We start from the raw sequence: 19187 nt of genomic DNA on the forward strand, positions 1-19187 counted from the left end.
GGGGCAAGCCAGCACTGCTGCACTAAACCAGCTGAGGACCTGGCTGTGAAAGTGTTAATAATCTCATTGCCTGGACAAATTGCAGCTAAGAGGATTGTTCCCCTGCCATGCTGGGGGAAGAAGGAACAAAATAACGTCCAACTCTAACTTAGCATCATAAATACCATTTTTCATTATTCCTCTTCTCTTTCTTATTAAAGAGGTAGTTATTACCTAAAATGTCCTTGGAAAACAAGACCAAAGAAGCTTAAAAACCCCATGACCATGCTGCTTTGCTGGGTTAGGTGAGAGGGGCAAAAGGCTGCAGGGCTCTTTCTGAGCTCAATAATAGAGTTAAGCACATGCTCCTGCCTTTACACAAACACAGCACCAACTTAAAAGGAGTCTGGTGACCCCCATGTAAACCCTGTGCTGGTACTGACCCACCAGGAGCACCTGAGCCATGATGGCAGCTGACCACAGGAGCCAGCTCCTTCAGCTGCAACCTGGCAAAGACAATACATGACTACTGAAAACGTAATTGCAAGTTTTGGGTGACAAGGGCTTGGCATAATCTATTCCCTCCTTGCAAAGCAACCACCCCACAGCTCGCCCTGCCCATGGGCACACACTCACACACATGAGACACATGCAAACATGCCAGCAGCATTAGATCCCAGCTCTGTCCCACTGGGATGGGAAGAGGAACAGGAACAGGAATGGGAACACGAACGGGAACAGCTCCCACATGCTGCAATTCCCGCCTGCAGCCAGTGTAAGTCAAAACAGGCAGAGCAATGTAAAAACTCCATCCTTGATTGTTTAATTCCACATGGATCAGGGAGGCTTGAGGAAGGCAGGGAGGGAAAGAAAGGTTTTGCATTTTTTTGCTTTCTACCAAGGTAGCTGCTCTTTCGTTTTTTAGTCCATGTCAACTGCTAATTTGTTTAAAATATGGCTTGGTAAAACCAAGTATGAGTGGATCAAACTGAAATCAATATTTGTGTTAATTACAGCCTTTTGAAAATTGGAAATAATGGCCCAAATCGGTACAAACACACCAACTGTGAATCATAGGGAAAGGATGAGGGAAAAGGCAGTGTGGGCATTGAAAAGAACAGTCCAGATGAGCTCTGGAAATTTAACTGCTCGTGGAATAAATTTCAACACAAACGAGCAATGCACTCGCAGGCCCGCTGCAGATGGAAGCGACAGTCTTTTGTTTTATGTTTTGTTTTTTCTCCCCATGCCTGCTTGATGGGTGATTTGCGTCTGGTGCTCACGCTGCAAACTCTCCCCGGAGCGAGCAGGAGCCGAGCCCGGAGGAGGCACTGCTGTGCTCTGTGCATGAATGAGGCATTCTCAGTGGATATGGGTCATGCTAGTAGATGTACACAGTAAGATTATTTGACTCTTAATTCATGCCACTTGATATAATGTGATAAAACATTTGACATGAGAGATAAGTTCCATTTTAATCTGGTAGGTTATGGGGAAAAGAGAGAGTGGGAATTATAAAGGAAGAAGAGGTTTCTGAGGGACAGGTAATGTGGAGAAAGAGAAGTATTGAGTGAAGGAAGAGGTTGGTTGGGGAAAAAGCAGCTTTCCCTGCACACTGAGGAAGCAAAAGAGTGAGTAAAGAAAGCACAGAAGGCTGTTAGAGTTCCAGAGCCAGGAGACTGAGACATGGCACTGCTGAGAGATGGAAGGAAGGAAAGTAGGGAAAGAAGCTTCTTCAAACAGAAATTGAGATACGGACAAATACCCTAAAGAGAATGAAACACTAATGTTGCAGCCTGGTCATCAACAGAAAACCTCTACTATAGAACAGCTACAAGGACAGAAAGGCTGTAACAAAACAAAAGCAACAGAAACAGAGATACTTTTGACATGCATCCATACCTAAAAAAATCAGGCATCACAGGTCACTGTTCTCTCACAGTCCAACAAACTGATCTTGTCCAACTGCAAATTAGCTGTGAACATCTGGGTCAGTTCCTACCAGCCATCTTCATCAAAGAGAGCATGTCTCAAATTTACCTTTGGTGGCAGACACCACAACATAGTCCTCCTTTATATCAAAGCCCATTCATAATCAGCTCTGTTTTGATTAGCTTTTAAAATTAAAGTTTAGTATGTTAAATTTGCTGTCAGATTTGGAGTGCATGTCAATGAAACAATGCAAAATGTGCAGAAGAGCCGGACCTTAGCAAACATCTCTGCCAAAAACCTGGCTCAAATTTGGACAGTGAGAACAATGACTGAGATGTTCTGATACAGAGAAATTTACACAAGCTTAAACATATTAAAGAGCTTTCTCAGAAGATACTGTTTCTTTAAAATCCACACACAGACTAAGACACAGTAGACTAGAGTGAAGATTTAAAGCAGGCAGAGAGCAGATACAAGCCTCAGTCAGAAAGAAGGGAAAGATTTATTTTTTAAAGCTATAACCAATAAATTTTCTCAAAATGTGACTTATCCTCCTGTCTTATTTTGTCACATTTTGGGTCTCTCCTGCTTGGTGTCCAAGGAGGAGAGGGCATTTACTTACATCAAATAACCTTTCTATATACATCTCCTCATTGACCTTATCACGCAGGACATCCTGAGAGTGGCGGACAAATGTCACATAGGCATCAGCAACATCCATTCCTGGCTTCTGCGTGGAGGAGAGAAGAAGAGAGAGAGAGAAAAACATGAATAATGACGCAGGGGGCAGCTTCTCTGTGCAGCCTCATCACTGCTTTTCCTGCTCTTCCATCTCCTGCTGTCCTCCTGCAGTTTGCCCTTTCCTTACCTGATGAACACTTACCTGACGTCACATTTCTTCAGCTCTCTGCAGAATTTAACTGATTTTTAAAGAGGAACCTACAAGCATGCAAGATTTTGGGGATAACAGCATTGCTTTAAAGCAAATGGGAACTGAAGCAGCTGGATTGGAAAAGACTTAAAAAAAAATCCTGTTTGAGTTCACATTGCTTGATATATTGGATTCAAACTTACCTCAAATGAAACCCATTAAAATATGGTAACATGAGTCATTACAAGAGCTGCCACAAAACCTTAAATTTGTGTGGCACATTGTAAGTTTGTTAATAACTAGTGTCATTAGTTTCCATTACTGTGATTTACCTCAGATCACAGCGTATCATTTCTCTGCAAGATACGATTGTCAGCCGCTGTAAATTGAAGTTAGTTAGCACATCCATGTAATTTCCAGGGTGAAAATGAGGACAGTTTGGAAAGCAGTAGGAAGGGAGTTTTTTAATACAAAGCAAACAATTATCAAGCAAAGGGCCAGTGCTTGGCCCTTGGGAAGGCAGTGACATTTCTTAACACCTACTGCAACAATGACAAGGTATTAATTTGAAAAACAATGAGGACAACACAAACGTGGCAGTAGTCAAGTGTTACACTTTCAAGCAATTTTCAGTCTGCTGATCGTGCCCATTCCAAGGCAGGATTAGATGGATTGGTTTGTACCAAGACAATTGCAACAGAATTACAGATTTAGATTTAAATAACATTTGTGGAATTAAATTTAAGTGGTGGGTTTCTGTTCAACACCAGAATTTCCCCTCTGCCTTCTAGTCAAACAGGTTTTTATTTCTCCTTCCCCTGGAAAGGCAGTGGCTCACGGATCATGGGGTGGCCTCTGCACAGGTCTGGGAGGTGTGTGGGGCTGGCGGTTCTGTTCATTAAAAATGTTGAGGCTGTCAAGGAAGCCACTGTAATATGGTTTCATTTCCAAGGGCAGGTGGGGAAACAACTGAAAACTAACCCAGGTGAATGATTTCTGCAGTGATTTACGCAAAGAACTGGAGCATCTCTCTGGCTTTGAGGAGAGGAGCAGACCCTGCTGCAGACCTCCCATGGGTGTCCAAGGCACAAAGCTTTTGGAAAAGCTTGAAAGGGTTACACAGCATTTTACAAAACCACTTCCCTGGAAATGCTTTACTTTCAGAATATAGAGTCCTCAGAGAAGGCCATGCTTTACCCTAGAAGTTACTTAAAATAACTGTTCTGTGTTCAAATTTCTGATGACTAAATATTTAAGATGCACTGAAACAACTAGGACATTTCATCTGAAGGATCTCCACATTTTCAGGGCAAGAAATAAATTTTGAGTTTTTCTTCCCAAGGCTCTCAAAATCTTGCTTTCATTACTCCAAGAGAAGAGGATGCCAAGATCTGCGCTGGAGTATTTTAAACCAAGCAACACCTCTTAGTGTTCAAGAGTTTGTCTTTTCCATGCTAGGCTCAAGATATGATAATTTTGTAGGCAACATTTAGGTTGGGCTAAAGGGCTGAAAAAAACCAAATGCAGTTGATGTGGTCCAAGATATCTGATAAATGTATCACACTGTCATATGAGAACATGCAGAACAATACACCTGCATTAAATATACACGTTATACATACACATCATCAGACTCAACTGAGTTACTCTTGATTTCCACTGCCCAGTCTAACTGGGTGCAGGAACTGGTGTGGTATATTAAGATCTATTTTTCTGCATTTGCAGTTGCTCAGGATCTTTCTGCCTGTAAATGTTACAGTAACCCCTTATTCCAGCCAACATTCATATATTACACTTCAACTTAATTTAAATGTAAATTTCTGGCAAGTTAAGTGCTCTGTCTAAGAACATTAAGGGCTCTTTTCCTTATGAATCAAGGTCTAATTAGAGGAGACGATGTACAGTTTCCCTACACCAATTACAGAAAAATGGAAAAAATTATTTTCATTAACAATTTCCCAAACACATGTTGGTAGCTCATCACCATTTCCCCAAAGTAATAAAAAAGTCATTTTCCAAAAGAGTAAAATAAACCAACAATTAGAAGAACAAAAATAAAATAGATTAACTAATGTGTTAGATGTGTGTTGGCTCAGTTCTAACATGTCTGGACTTTTTGTTTGGAAATTATACTGTATTTGTACAAGTCCAAATGAAGAATCAACAGAATGCACTCTCCCTTTTTTTTTTTTTTTAAATGTGATTCAAGCCAATTGCATAAATATGGTACCTTTTTGACACCATCTGCAAATTGTTGCCTAAACAGCCTCATAGGTCTCCATAAGAGGGTAACTGCTCATTATTAACATAATGGAGATATCCTTTCCAGTTCGAATGTTAGAAGTATGAAGGCCCATGGTTCAATCTTGGCTGTTAATGCATAATGTGGTTTGCTATACATGCCATAAACCAAAGCGTGATACAAATTACTGTGACAGAAGTTGTTTAAATTGTGCTTACAGGTACATCCACGTATTTGGAAGCAGCCTTCACCTGTAAAAGGAACAAGAAGAGAGTTAATACCATCAGTACCGTTTCAGGTCTTTGTTTTTTTCTTTAAACTCTCTAAGACCATCTCCAGCTAAGACTTGGGACAACATAATGCTGAGTAGGTTGAAAAGGGTGATGAAACTCACTTTCCTGTCTAAAACAGTGGTATTTTTGTTGTTGTTGTGTTTTTTTTTTTTTTTTTTTTTTGGAGAGGTAACTTTACTGCTGCTAAAGCTCTAATAGCAGCAGATGATAGTGTGGGAGTTGTGCTTCTACTTCAGCGAGCGGGGGAAGACGGGGTTCGTAAGAAGACATCGTTATTTTCTTCAGAGGCCTCGCTCTCCACCTGATGCCACGTGTCTCCCAAGGCACTGCATGCCTCTCCTGCTGGGAGCTGAATCCCGAGAGCAATGGCAGCTCCCCTGGGAGCGGGGGTATGATGGCATGGTGAGGCTGGCAGGGGCCTGCACCAAGCTAGATGCAAGAAAGGATCCTAATTTTGCTCCCTTCCCATAGTCCTGCCCACGGTGTGCTTCCCCCAGTTGTGCAGGCTGCAGCCTGGGACATTGTCAAGACCAGGCTGGATGAGGCTTTGAGTAACTTGGATGGTAGAAGGTGTCCTTGCCTGTGGCAGGAGGGTTGGAATGAGATTATTTTAAGGTCCCTGCCAACCCAAACCATTCTATGATGTTTTGCTAGACTGAAGGTTTTCTGAGAAGTTTTGCACATGAATGCCTGTGGCTGGGCTGCTTGGAAAGTTGTGTTCATGTATCACAACCTGGCCCTGTTGCCTTCACATGCAGCCTCTCCTGCACTCACTTGCTCCTCCCCCACATCAGTGAATTAAAAAAAAAAAAAAATTATTTTCCCTCTTGTTGCTGGCCCTGATGCTGGCAAGAGCTTGCAGACCATGTTGGGGCACTGTGCTCATGCCCTGCCACGCAGAAGTGCTCTGAAGCTTTCCTGCTTCCCAGACTGAACAGCTATCTCATTTTCCCCTGATTTTCCTCCCTTTTTAGAAGACACTGTTGGAGGGAAGGTATCAGAGATGGACACTGCACTCTGTGGTGTCATCACAAGCTGGTGTGATCTGCAAGACCCCAAATTGACTTTGTCTGTGATTTTCCATGCAGCAGGGTGCACGTTGCTTGGCACGGGAGGCGGGGTGGCCCCTGACGTCAGGGCCAACTCTTCCAACTGAGCAGTGCCCAGCTGGCCACAGAGACCTTTTTCCCACTGTAGCATAAGGCACAGTGTCTAGAAAGAGTATGGCTGGGATTTTCCACAACGCTTCTGCTTTTAATTAGGGTAAGCGTTGCCGGCCATCTTTGTTTGGGTGTAAAAGCTCACCTGCTTTTAAATATTTCTAAAGCTACCATTAAAACAGCCTAAATATAACACGCACACAGTTGCATCTTGGGATGAATAAATTATGTGTCCCGAATGAGAGAATGAATGTATGTGTGAGACAGAATGTGAGAGTGGGTGGAAGCACTCATATGGTGTGTGTGGGGGGTGCATAATTAAGCACAATGAGGCGATACAAAAGACCAGACTGGTGGTAATTGCCGAGGTGAACGCGGCGAGCCTTGGCAGCGCCCAGGCTGCCGAGCCGGGGGGCAAGAACAGAGGGAAGGGCAGGAGGAGGGCACCGAGCGCCTGCTGCTGCGGTGTGACCCCAGGTCTGGCTGCCAGAGGACGGGGCACGTCCCAGCATGTGAGTTTATGAAGGAGACAGCAAAACCAGCACCAGAGAAAACACTTGTCTTGTCTCCAGGTATTCCTGTTTCCAGACAGCTGGCTGGACACCTTGCCCTGTTTCTGCATTTATCCTCACAACTTTCTTGGGAGGTGGTGAAGTGCTATCCCTTGCTCCTGCGGAATGGGAGCGGAGGAGCCTCAGCCTCCGTGCGTGAAGGCAGCTGGAGCCCATCCAGCAGATGCAGCTCCAGGAGAGCAGGCAGTCATGGCACACCCACGCAGGCAGGGTGCCCATGCGAGCACCAGACCAGCAGTTTTTCTGAGCAGCAAAGCCCAACAAGCCTGGAAAATGATGTGGCTCAACAGCCTGCAGAACTCAATCTGGGGTCCTTGCTCAGGGACCTTGCGCCTGTACCTTCAAATATCACACAAGCATGAAGCCAGGCAGAGGCAAACCTGCCAGCTGAGTGTGGATTTAGCACTCTTGGGTCCAGCTTAGCGCCACTTTCAAACTACCTTCTCCAAAGCCAAGAGGCGACAAGAATAACTCAGCTTCCTGCGATCTCCTCCCTCCACCCACAAAAAAACTGAGCTGCTTCTCCTGCCCACTCTCCTTTAATCAGAATAATTACTTGTTTTTCTTTAAAGTCAGATTTGGCTACATTTAGTGAAATTTCCAAACTGCCGGATGTTGTGTGATTTTTGCTAGGCTGCCGTTTTTCACAAAGTATGTGACTTTGCCATGAAACATCTCAGTTTACCATACAAATTTTGCACAGAACAAAAATAAGATCTTTTACTTCTGTCTCCCTTGGGTAGCATGGAATCTTTGGTTATAATTACCACAGGTGTAATGCTCTGCCTACAGAGGCCATCCAGATTACAGGGAATTTTAGCAGCTGGCATTCCTGTGAGTCAGTGGATCTGCACATGCAGACACCCAGCCAGGGCCTGGGCTGCTGCCGCCAAGATGCACTCAAATGTAGCAACAAACAGAAAAAAAAAAAGTCTGGCCAAATTTAGAAGGGTGTTTTCCTCTCAAAGTGCTCTGCAAGGAGAAGTGGCTAGTGAGAATTTATTAGGACAACAGATGCATTAATTTTATCTTGAATTTCGAGTCAAGAATTGGAAATGAGGATATCCTACTAGGTGATAAAACTGTCTGTCACAAGACCCCCGAGTACATGTCACTTGCAGAGCGCCTGGAAAACACGTGATGAAAGAAGTTGGTGGAAGGGGGTGGGAGACTAATGCTTTCTGGAGCTCAGTGGCTTGGACCATCACACTTTGTTGTATTTGTTCAGACAGGGAAAACGTGGGAGGTGGTGCAAGCATGCTGTAACAAGAAAGAGATTCTGTATTTATCACTGCAAAGACTAAACACAGCAAGTCACATTACTGCTGCAGGGAGAGGAGACTTGCTAAGCCCAGTGCCAAAGGGGTCAGGGCTGCTCCTCAGCCTCCTCTCTCCCAATGGCTCCCCGCAAATATGGGGGCCAAAGCGAGAGACATCCCTTTGTCAGGAAGGAGCAATCCTGCTCTTCTGTCATGTACCCAGCCCACTTGCTGTGGGCGAGGGACCAACACTTTCCTGGAGACATGCACACACCACGCACAGCAGCTATTTGGATACACATCCCTTCCTGACTGAAAACTCATGAAATCCAGACTTTGGGACCATGTTCAAAGGCTGTGGGGCTGTTGGAGTGGGACAGATTGTTTTGCTGCTGCTGGGACAGTTAACTGTCAGTAAGTGTCCGAGGAGCAGCAGAGAGGATGCCTGAATCCAATGCACCCATGTGCTGGTCCTGACAGGTGCCCAGAGCCCAGGTGCAGCCAGGGCTTTGCTCAGCAATCAAAGGGAGCAGCACTCGGCAGTGTAAACAGTAGGATGTGGTGGGAGCAGCGCAGCATCAACCGAGGAACAGCTTGGATTCACGGGGAAGGAAGGGCTGCACATTACACTGTCTACACGGGCTGATGCTGGTACTTCCGATGCCTGGAAAGCTGCCGCCTCCACATCCTCTGCTGCTGGCACACAAGCATTTCCTAACCCTCCACAGCACTGGGATGAGGGAAGGTATCCAGGTATCCAACCCAAGCCATACCCTGCATCCCCTCAAGCACGGGTGAGCACAGTCCTGGGGCTGTAACCACACAGGGTTTATCCAGGGAGAAGAGCTGCACTGTGGGGCAGTGAATGGAACACCCTCCCTTCCTCTCTTCTCCGAAGAACAAAGTGCCTCCAGCACACCTGAAAAGGCAGAATGCTTAGTTTGAACTCCACGGTGGTTCAGATAAGCTGCCAGACTGTGTACACAAAGCTGCCAAGAGCAGTTTCTTGCCTCTGCTGTTAAGCCTTCCTAAATCCATCTCCATTTCCAGATGGATCCTACAAACTGCCTCAAACTCAGCAAAAGGGCCCAAGAGTAGCAAACAGCAGACATTTGCAAGGAACTAAGACAACTCCAAAATGAGATTTTGGAAAGCCTTCCCAGTTTGCAGAGCAGTGCCTTCTGCCTCTTGCCCAGTCTCTGTGAACAAGTCAGTGCAGGAGAGGCTGCACATGAAGGCAACAGGACCGGGCTGTGAAATGTGAGTACAACTTTCCAAGCAGCCCAGCCACAGGCATTCATGTGCACAAGTGTCTGTGAGCTGAGAGAAGTGAAGTCCTCCTTGCACAGAGACACTCCTGTAAACTTTCTGGCACATACATTTTCAGAAGACCTTTGGAAATCAGCTGCCATGTGTTCATCCTAAGAAGCTGTCACAACACTTTTCTGGAATACAGCTCTGATTGTTAAACCATTGCTGGATACTGAGGCCAGTTTTGCACAGATATTGGTCTTGTCCTATACCTTGCTAGGAAATATGTGGTGAGCAGTGAATTGGTTCCTCAGCATTAGGGAGAAACATGGCATTAGAAGCACCTTGTGCTTTGGGACCTCATGGCATTTCTCCTACCTTGTTCTCTTTTAGAAACACATAGTCACTCCCTAGATCTCCCTTATTTTGCTGTTTACTATTTAATGGTCACTGTTATAGCCAGAAGACTGAAAAGAACACATCTGTCACATGAAGTGACAATGAAGCTAATTGCATGTACAGTGCAGGTTTTTTTCATCTTCATATGTATCCTCTACACAATAAACTTCTGTATAGGAAGTTGAAGCTGAACGATGGATGGAGATTGATTTTCTCTGTGCATCCTGGATGTTTATGTACTGCATACAGGTTGTTTGCCTATTCATGTGGGAGTTACAGTGATCAAACATCACAGAATAGAAGAATTATTAGGTAGCTGATCTAGTCCTGGGACAGCAAGAGGTTACAACTCAGGAAAAAAAAAATGAAAACAAGAAAAAGAAAGGAAATATAGTCTGTACTTACAGTAAATGACAGGAATGAAGAAAACAAAGTCCCTTCATCATATCTAGACAGTTTGGCCAAGACTCCTTCCAAAATGGTGACAAACTACAAAGACAAAAAATACTGCAATTATTTTTAACAGTTGGACAAGGGTGTAAAAATCTGCATCATCTTCAAAGGAACCAGTGGACTTCTCAGCATTGCCAAAGGAATGGACCACCTCTCCCTGAGCACAGTGGGCAGAGAGCAGGGAGAAAGGAGTGCTTCCTTTTGGGTGCACCTCTTGCTGACTGGGAATCACCCCTCAGTGTCCTGGGTGGTGCAGGGGACAGGAGGTGGGTGCAGTGTGTGGGGAATCCAGTAAAGCCTCTCTGGATGGGGAAGGCTGTGGTTCTGCTCCCAGTATGCAGTGGCAAGCACGCAGATAGCTGGGTATTCTTGCAGAAGAATTGAACTGGCATATGTTGGCGGATTATGTTTAAAGGTCTCCACTGTATAATAGGGATGACTTGTTCTCAGAAAGTTTGAAACTAGAGGAAAACACACCCCACCATCTTTCTCCTTACATACCAATTCCCCTCCGTGTTAGCACAGCACACCAGACCTACACAACCACCCAAGGGGAATGCTGGCAGCTAAGCTACAGAAGCTGACTCTGATGAAAAACAATTTCCAAACAATTAAACCTGACATTTTGGAATGTATTTCCCACTACTGTCATCTCTAAATTAATTTCTTCGAAGAGCATATGGTGATCTTGCACAAGATGAGCTATTTTGTCCACACAACCTCGTGCGTAGGAGTGGTGACCACCTCTGCATGCCACCCCAATGGCTCTGCAGCAGCATTTAGCAGTGCCACCCCGACTGCAGCTACCCCAGCGTTGTGGGGTGATGCTGACCATGGGGTGTTACCCCATTGCCATAACACCCATTCCTTAAAGCCACTTCTGGCCCAGTATGGCAATCCTGCTAGCAGAGTACTACGTCTCACGCAGTTTCTTATCCACAAAGAGTCACCATGAAAGGACTGGGAGATGCATGATCTTGCCTGTGAGAAACACGAAGCCAATTCAACATCCTAATGTGTCACATTTTAATAGAAACGCACATATTAAAGATGCAACGTTAACAGTGAATCACTTCACCTGAAGCCGAGGGTTACCTTTGCCACTAGGAGTGTTATCATTTCTTTGACGGTTTCCTCAATTAGTTCATCTATTTTTGAATGGTACTGGTGCTAAAGAAAAATAAAAGGAGAGGGGGAGGAAAATATTAGCATTGATCACAGCCAACAGCTCTACACTTGTCAGTCTCTTCCCTTGGTAAGCCACAATAAATAGTATTAAACCAAAGAATTATGCAGTTTATTACCCTGGGCCCCACTGCAGTGGCCAGTGACTACTTACACTTGTAGATGAGACCTTGAATTCAGGAGAATCCTGCATCAGTTTTGAAGCATGGGCAAACCCTGCCCTGTTCTGTGTGCCCACAGCTCTGGGAGCCACGTGTGGATGTCGGAGGGGAGGCTCTACCATCCCTGTGAGAACCAGCACCCAGTGCTCCTAGAGATTTTGAAGTTTCTTTGCTCCACTTCATTATCCTGTGGGCATTATCCTGTCCTGGCACATGGATTGCAGCAGACAGTGGGATATACCTGCTGCTCGAGAGCAACAGGCAGCCCCTTCCAAGGGCACCACAAACCACCCAGCCCTCGGCATGGACATGGGGAGGATGTGCTCCTCCAGAAGCGCTTGCAGTGGGCTCAACCACTGGGAATGGTGCTGCACCCTTCCCACCTACTGCAGCAAAGCAGCTGAACCTGTGTTACCCTGGGTTCAGCTGGCACATGGCTCAAGTGAAGCACTCGTTCAAACGCTTTGCTGTTTTGTACTGTGAGACAGACTTAGAAACCACCCAACAAGCCACGACGAGCCTTTTTGTCCCGTGCAAAAGTCAGCAGGCAGCGCAGCCCTGAGCCCCGGGCAACGGCAGGTCCCGTGGCAGTGGCTCAGCACTGGCTGACCAAGGCCTGTGCCTGCAGCACCAGCGTTTCTGAGTCTTCAACCCAATTTCTGCACATGCCAAACCTTGCTTAGCTTGGGAGCTCTGATGCAATCAGCTGCAATATGGCTAGAATAGGTACTAAAATACAGTCTTCTACTAATTTAGAAAAGACCTGTTTCCAATACAAGATTTAATTAGTGAAAACATACAGTATATTCTTATTTTCAATGGACTGAGAAAATACTGATTATGACTGCTTTCCAACACAAAACATTTGATTTTTCAGTCAAACATTTCAAGCACTTGTGCTAGTCACTATATTCATTACCACTTGGCATTAATATTGTTTTAAAATGTTAACATCAAATCACATTGAAAGAGACAAATCTGCTTTAAATACTAATCAGACTTTGGGAAGGAAGACTGTGAGGGCTTTACAAATGCTAGCTGCTGGTCTCAGTGTCTGATTGGTACTCTGAACTGCTCTACAGTTTGGGGATTTTTTTTTCTTTGGCAGTAACATTAATATAGGGATTTGGGAAAAAGAAAATAAAAGTAGGACACACTTACCCACTCTTTTGCAAACTTTTCAGATGATTGGGGACAGAAATAAAGAGGAAAGTGCAAAAGACAGGAAAAAGAACATATGAAGATAAACAATAAATAAACCAAAATCTTTTAAAAAAAGAGACGTATGAGAACAGCAGCATCATGCACAGAAACAATAAGCAATGGAAAATGAAATGGGGTCAAAACCTCCTTTTGCTGAAATACCAGAGATCGCTACCTGTAGGATTTGGTGGCAGTAAAACAGTGGGAAGGGACCGGATTGTAGCTGACACCTGGCACTCTCGTACGGTTTTATTTGGCTCCGAAGAGGAAGGGAACCGGCAGGGTTCAGCCTTGGGGCAGCCACACAGCCCTCACCGGGGCGGCAGGGCCAGGGCAGGGGACGTGGCACAGCACGTCCCAGCCCAAGGCCTGGCTGGGGGCACTCAGAGCCTCACCTGGACACGAGGACAAACCGGCACCGCCACGCCACAGGCTGCGATCTGCTGGGCCCGCGCGGGGGAAAACATACACGAACAAGCGGGTGACACTTGCATTGGCAGCTCCCATTCCATGTCCTGCTTTGCAGGTCAAGACATACACAAGTCCCTTATGGGATCATAGTTAAGATTCATCTTTAATGCAGAGCTAGGCCTTATCAGCTCCCAGGACTGACCTGGCCCTTCCCAGCACAGCTAGAATGGAGCTGTGGGGTGACAGGGACCTGTAACAGCTTGGTACAGGTAGAAGCTGCTGATGTGCTTGGCAGACACAGCCAGGACTTCCTAAGGGAAATGGAGAAGGGATTGTGCATATATTGGGGTGTCTCTCCCATTATGTTTTCCTTCTGCAACTGCATTTTCTGTGTGTGTAAAACTTTGCAAACAAGTATTCAGCTAACTGCTTTCATCACGTAAGTCATGAGTTTGAATTCAATCATGACTAGCTATGTGCAAAGCAATTCACTGTGAAATGCACTGACTGATGCATGTTCAATAACAAGCTTGTTTCAAAAGCAAGTAAGAGCCCCGATGGAATAAAACCACAGCTCTGAGAGCAGGACAGGAGCCTGTGCATGCACCAAGGTGGTGTAGCAGTACCCTGAGCGCTCATTCCCATTGCAGCCGCAATCCCCAGGGCAGGGTGAGCCCTGGTGCCCTGGCAGTGACCATGCAGGCCAGGGCCTGCCCCAGGAAGCCACAGCCATGTGCACCCTGTGCCACCAGTGCCACAGCCCCAGCTCCACCTCAGGAAGGGGAGCCTCAGACAGGACAGGGTCAGAGACGGCGGTGATTTGGAAAGCGAGCGCCTGGTGCTGCTACAGATGCCTGGCTCACAAAACCAGCAATTCCAACAGCTCCTTCTACATTCCTCATGGAAACACTCAAGGTTAAAGATCACAGAGCTGGTTTGCTTTACCCAGCATAGCCCCCACTCTCGATCAAGTTCATCATAGCTTTCTATTAGCTCAATTATTACAATCCATAATCAGTGCACTACAATGATTCAACTTGACTTTATGTGATGAGTATCTTGCCTTGTCATGTAACAGATTGTGTGTATGTTGTATTTCTCTAAGGACCATCTGACCTTAGATATTAAATAGAAACATACTAGACCAACTGAGAAACATTTAATACATACATTTATCCCCTTAGATGTATTAAAAATTCAGAGGAAAAATAAATATTTAAGATGGTAAAGTATGTTTACCAAATGTTTTAACAGCTGCCTTTAGAGACAAGGAAATGGAATGAAATGATGGGTGTTTGTTTCACAGGGTAATGCTCGCAAAACGCATTCAAGTATCTGCTAAAGTGAGTGTGGCTGAAGGTAGTGCCAAAGAGAAGGCCTTTGGGATGGGAGGGAACCCACAGAGCAAGGTCAAGGAAGGTGCTGAGAGAGTCTCTGTCCAAATACAGATTGAAATGTCAGAAAAATCAGTGGCTTGTTTCTAACAAAAATGTCACCTCTGATTAGGTCTGGGCCAAAGGCCCTGCCTGAACTCTGTGTTGGGCAGTGTGAGCACTTTTTGCTGCTGTTGAACTGTCTGCACAGGGACACGGGCTGGAGGAGCCATGTGCCAGCTGGAGCACTGATGGATGGTCCCGTCAGCGAGTTGCTGTCCCTACCTGTCTGTCCATTCCTCCCCTTGCTGACCTGTGCAGCTGCCACACACCAGAAATGGGGGGACAGAGGGACTCAATGAGGCACAGACAGACCCAACTCCCCATACTACTGAGAAGGACACAGGCTGGAAACCCAGGTTCCCATGCCTCTGCTGCGTATCTCACTGTCTCATCACTTCCAGTGGGACTGGAAGAAGCAGGGTGGAATTTTGTCCTCCTCTCCCAGGCTGTAATGACAGATCTGTATGGGAACTTTCATCCCCCTCAGCCCGAACATCTTGGCACACAGGTTTAGACAGCTTCAAGAAGAGGAGATGGAGATAGTCGAAACACAGAGTGGCATGAGTGAATGGAGGGGGAGGTAGTAACACTAATTAAAAGAAAAAAAAAAAAAAGAAAAAGGGAGGGTGTATAAAATACTGCAGCCCTAAATGGGAACCTATACACCAATAATTTACGTCTGCTTTACAGGTTCTATTAGTTTAGCTATCTGTTAAAAACCTCATGTCCCAGCAACTGCTGCTTGACACAGGGGTTCAGCTGTCTCTGAGCTGCTGCACCAAATGCCTCCTGGAAGTGTCCCAGGCAGATTTGCAGCTGATCCCGGCTGCAGCCCTGGAGCAACCACGCAGCCGCCTGCTCCCCTGTCTCCTGCAGTCTGAGTCAGGCTGAACCTGCAGTAGGACTGATGCTCAGAATTCAGATGAAGCTGTGGCAATCAGGGAGCATCACAAGTCAGCATGGAAAGATGCAGCGAGTGCCTGGTCACACGATACTCGGGCACCGCGCTGATGTGATCAGTCTTGGGCCATCTGGATCCTTAACCTGACAGTTTAATGAATGCAATGAACCTCCCCTGTTTTCATGATCTCCAAAAGCTCCCTGTCCACAGGGACTGTGCCAGTATAAGGGCTTGATCCTGGTTTGCAGTGGGGAACATCACAAACATGGACCTCAGCAGCTGCAGGCTGAGGGATTTGGGGAGACACATGGGTATGAATATGGAACAGAAAATGGTAGAGAAGTTCATGTCCAGACCTGGACAACAAAAGACCACTCAAGATCTGCTCCAGCTGACCTGGAGGACAAGGGAAGACCTGATGATGGGCAGTATGAAATCTCTTACAAGGTGCATGTCACAAATAAAATGTCAGAACTGAAATATGTATAAGAAAAATAAAAAGAACAGCTTAATCTGATCCAAACACCATTGACATCAAGGCAGAGAGCCCTGCTACATACAGTGGCCTTTGGAGAAAGTTCTTTCAGAGGAACAAATGGAAGTGAACAACTGAAAAAACACAGGAATGAGTAGCAATGATTCACTGCAAAATCTGACCATGGAAAGCTGTAGTGAAAAGGCTTATCCAGGAAATGCTGTCAAGCAGCGGACTAGGTGAACCAAACAATATTTGTGAATTTATTCTAGACTGGTGTATGAATATTCAATTTGGCTTGAAGTCACTGGAGCAAAATGAGCATTCTGATGCATTTAATTCATTCCAATTTGCCATGTCTTTCTAATTCATAGGTCAATTCACAGAAACTTCAACCTGCAACTATGGCTTCAGAAGAAAATAAAAATCAGCAATTAATTAAAACAGGTTTGTTATTTGGGAACTTGAGTCATTATGAACCTGGAAATCCAGAATGATCAAGTGTGCTGATTACAGCCAGTACTCGATGAAGGCAAAGCAGTCGGAATTTCAATCTACTTTTGGAAGTTCTTTATTTTTGTGGTTTGGTTTTTTTTTTTTTTTCCTTACATGCATCACAGCAACAACTTGGCAGTTCTATTTTCCTTATGTTTGTTCTACAGAAAATAGTCATACACAGAAAGTGTGTTGCTGACACCTGGCTCCAAGGTGCAGTTAATGACTCAATTTATATGGTCATCATGCAACAACCAAGCTTGAGAGATACCGTATGCATACCACAGTCCTTGCAAAAAGCCACTCCTAAGTGACAGGGATTCCGAATGTTTCTATTCATTAGATTTGAGAGCAACCCCCTGTACATTCATCTGCACACTCTCTATGGAAGGCTAAATCCACAAACGATACAACGTCTCTGAAACGAGCACAACAGGAGACAGGAAATTTCATGACATTGCCTTTAAAAGCTGTGAAAGGAAGAACCTGCATTTTTACCTCTTGGCCCATTTCCATACTGCAAAGCTTTGTAGACTGAGCTTTGGCATCCACCATGACATTAAACATGGTGCATATTGATTGAGGGACTCGGAAATCTGTTGATCGACTGGTTTTCTGCAGTTTTACTTCAAATGCAATCCTTGTTCTGTGAAGGAAAGTAGAAGAAGATGTTCCAGTTGCTTTTAAACATACTAAGCCAATAACAATAATTTGAAACAATATTGAGAGGAGTTTGAGAGCCGGAAAACTGAATGCTGCTGGGAGTGCATAGCACAATTGTTACAAATGGGTTTTTTCTAAAAATGATTTTCCTCTTTAAAAAGAAACCCCCTTTCCAGAATACACACTACTTATAAAGTGTTCAGCAGTTTCAGGGAAACTGTGACTCTCTTATGCTTAATAAACAGCGTGATGATGTTACAAACAGCAGTGTCAAGGCACACTTTTAATTTCGTTGTATTAGCTGATTGACAACCACACCCTGCTGCACTAAAGGAAACTCCTATTGCTCCCTGATATCAACTACAAATAACAGAAACTCCTTTATTGCTTGACTAAAAGGACACTGCCATATCATTGCATTTATAGTGATATGATAGTATTTGCTCGCTGGAAGTTCTTAATTGTCTTGTAAGTTCACAGAAGTGGTTTCCCTGCACCACACACATTCACCAGACTATATCTGCAAAGCATGCACAGGCACAGGCATGTGCATATGAACACACCTGCATCACACACCTCCCCATTTTCCTGAGGTTTCACTGAGATCAAATCTGACATCCCTGGCAGTAACAAACCATGATACACCAAAACCTTTCTTAGGCCCAAACCTACAAAATCTGATCCTGTGTCATATTTTAAATACCAAGGCATTTGTGAGTGTAACACAGGAATGCTTTCCAGTGTGGTGGGCATTGCCTTGCCTTTTTTCAGAGCCCTTCTTCATATTCCAGAGGTACTTCACTAATCTTACCTAACACATAACAATTATCACATCACACAGAATCTGCCAATAAATTAACAGAGGAGCTTCAATTTAGAAGTAACAAATAATATCAGCTGCAGCTCAGGAATAATTCTGAACTTAAATGATCCCCCAAGGGTTATGCAAATAAAAGCTCATTTATGAATGTGAAGCTCCTGTTCTGGGGATCAGATCTGAGCTGGTATGTAGGTCCTTCTGCCTGGATTTATTAGTTAACAGGCCTTCCTTGCAAGGACTGCTTTCCTGACAGCCCAGAAATACAACCCAGTGCGGAAGGCAGGGTGGCTCCTCCATGGATTCAACAGTTCAGAGACAGACGCGAAGAAAAATGTTGTGTCAAAATGAAATTGCTAAAGAAACCTTAGCCAGGCCCTGTTTGCAGGTGATATAAATAGGGAAGGCAGCATATTGGTTTACATCAGCAATGGCATTTGAACTGATTTAATTACCAGTGCCAGATTTAGCCTGGACTCGGGGACTAGAATGTTGATAATTACTGAAAGGACCCAAGGAGACTGGGATTTTCCATCTCTTCATGGAAAGAAGCATATTCCTACTTATGCTCACAACCATTATATATAGTTGTAGCAGTACAAGCTGGGTCAGGTTTTTACAGAGGGGCAACACATTGGTAGAAAGGTTGAGGCAGATCAGGGTAAAAAACCACCCGGCTTCCAGGCATACAAGCCCTTCTTTAGATGTACCTGGATATTTGCTTATTTTTCCGTTATCTCAGGTGAGCTAACTTGGTCTGATTTTTAGAGACCATTGCAGCTATAACTGTGCTGTAGGGAAAGCAAAGGGACATTAATTTCAAGTGAAAAAAAGCAAAAAGAAAAAATAAGTTTTGCTGGTGATGCTGGGGCACAGCAGAGAGCAGAGCTCCAAGACTGAGTTTTCTCCTAAAGGACAGCCTGACAACTGAAGGACAACTAAAGCTCAGTGTTTCATAAATTGCTCTATGCCAAACACATTAAATGCAATAGATCTCATTGCACTTAAAATGCACTAGGGTTTATTCCA

General features: G+C 44.8%; 1 protein-coding gene across 24 annotated transcripts in view; it reads right to left on the reverse strand.

The window, feature by feature from the left end:
* CADPS (calcium dependent secretion activator) overlaps positions 1-19187 on the reverse strand; it is a 207016-nt gene that overhangs the window by 19247 nt on the left and 168582 nt on the right. For 13 of the 24 annotated variants that reach the window (XM_068202133.1, XM_068202137.1, XM_068202141.1 and 10 more), the window contains 6 exons: positions 17177-17324; positions 12919-12933; positions 11507-11581; positions 10364-10447; positions 5243-5275; positions 2534-2641 (listed from right to left, as the gene is read on the reverse strand). In XM_068202133.1, the coding sequence (XP_068058234.1) occupies positions 2534-2641; positions 5243-5275; positions 10364-10447; positions 11507-11581; positions 12919-12933; positions 17177-17324 (463 nt within the window). The remainder of the gene's footprint in view (positions 1-2533; positions 2642-5242; positions 5276-10363; positions 10448-11506; positions 11582-12918; positions 12934-17176; positions 17325-19187) is intronic. The other 11 variants (XM_068202138.1, XM_068202135.1, XM_068202134.1 and 8 more) reach the window with 1 other exon arrangement.

This window comes from Anomalospiza imberbis, chromosome 11 (assembly GCF_031753505.1).
Source record: "Anomalospiza imberbis isolate Cuckoo-Finch-1a 21T00152 chromosome 11, ASM3175350v1, whole genome shotgun sequence".
NCBI classification, from domain to species: domain Eukaryota; kingdom Metazoa; phylum Chordata; class Aves; order Passeriformes; family Viduidae; genus Anomalospiza; species Anomalospiza imberbis.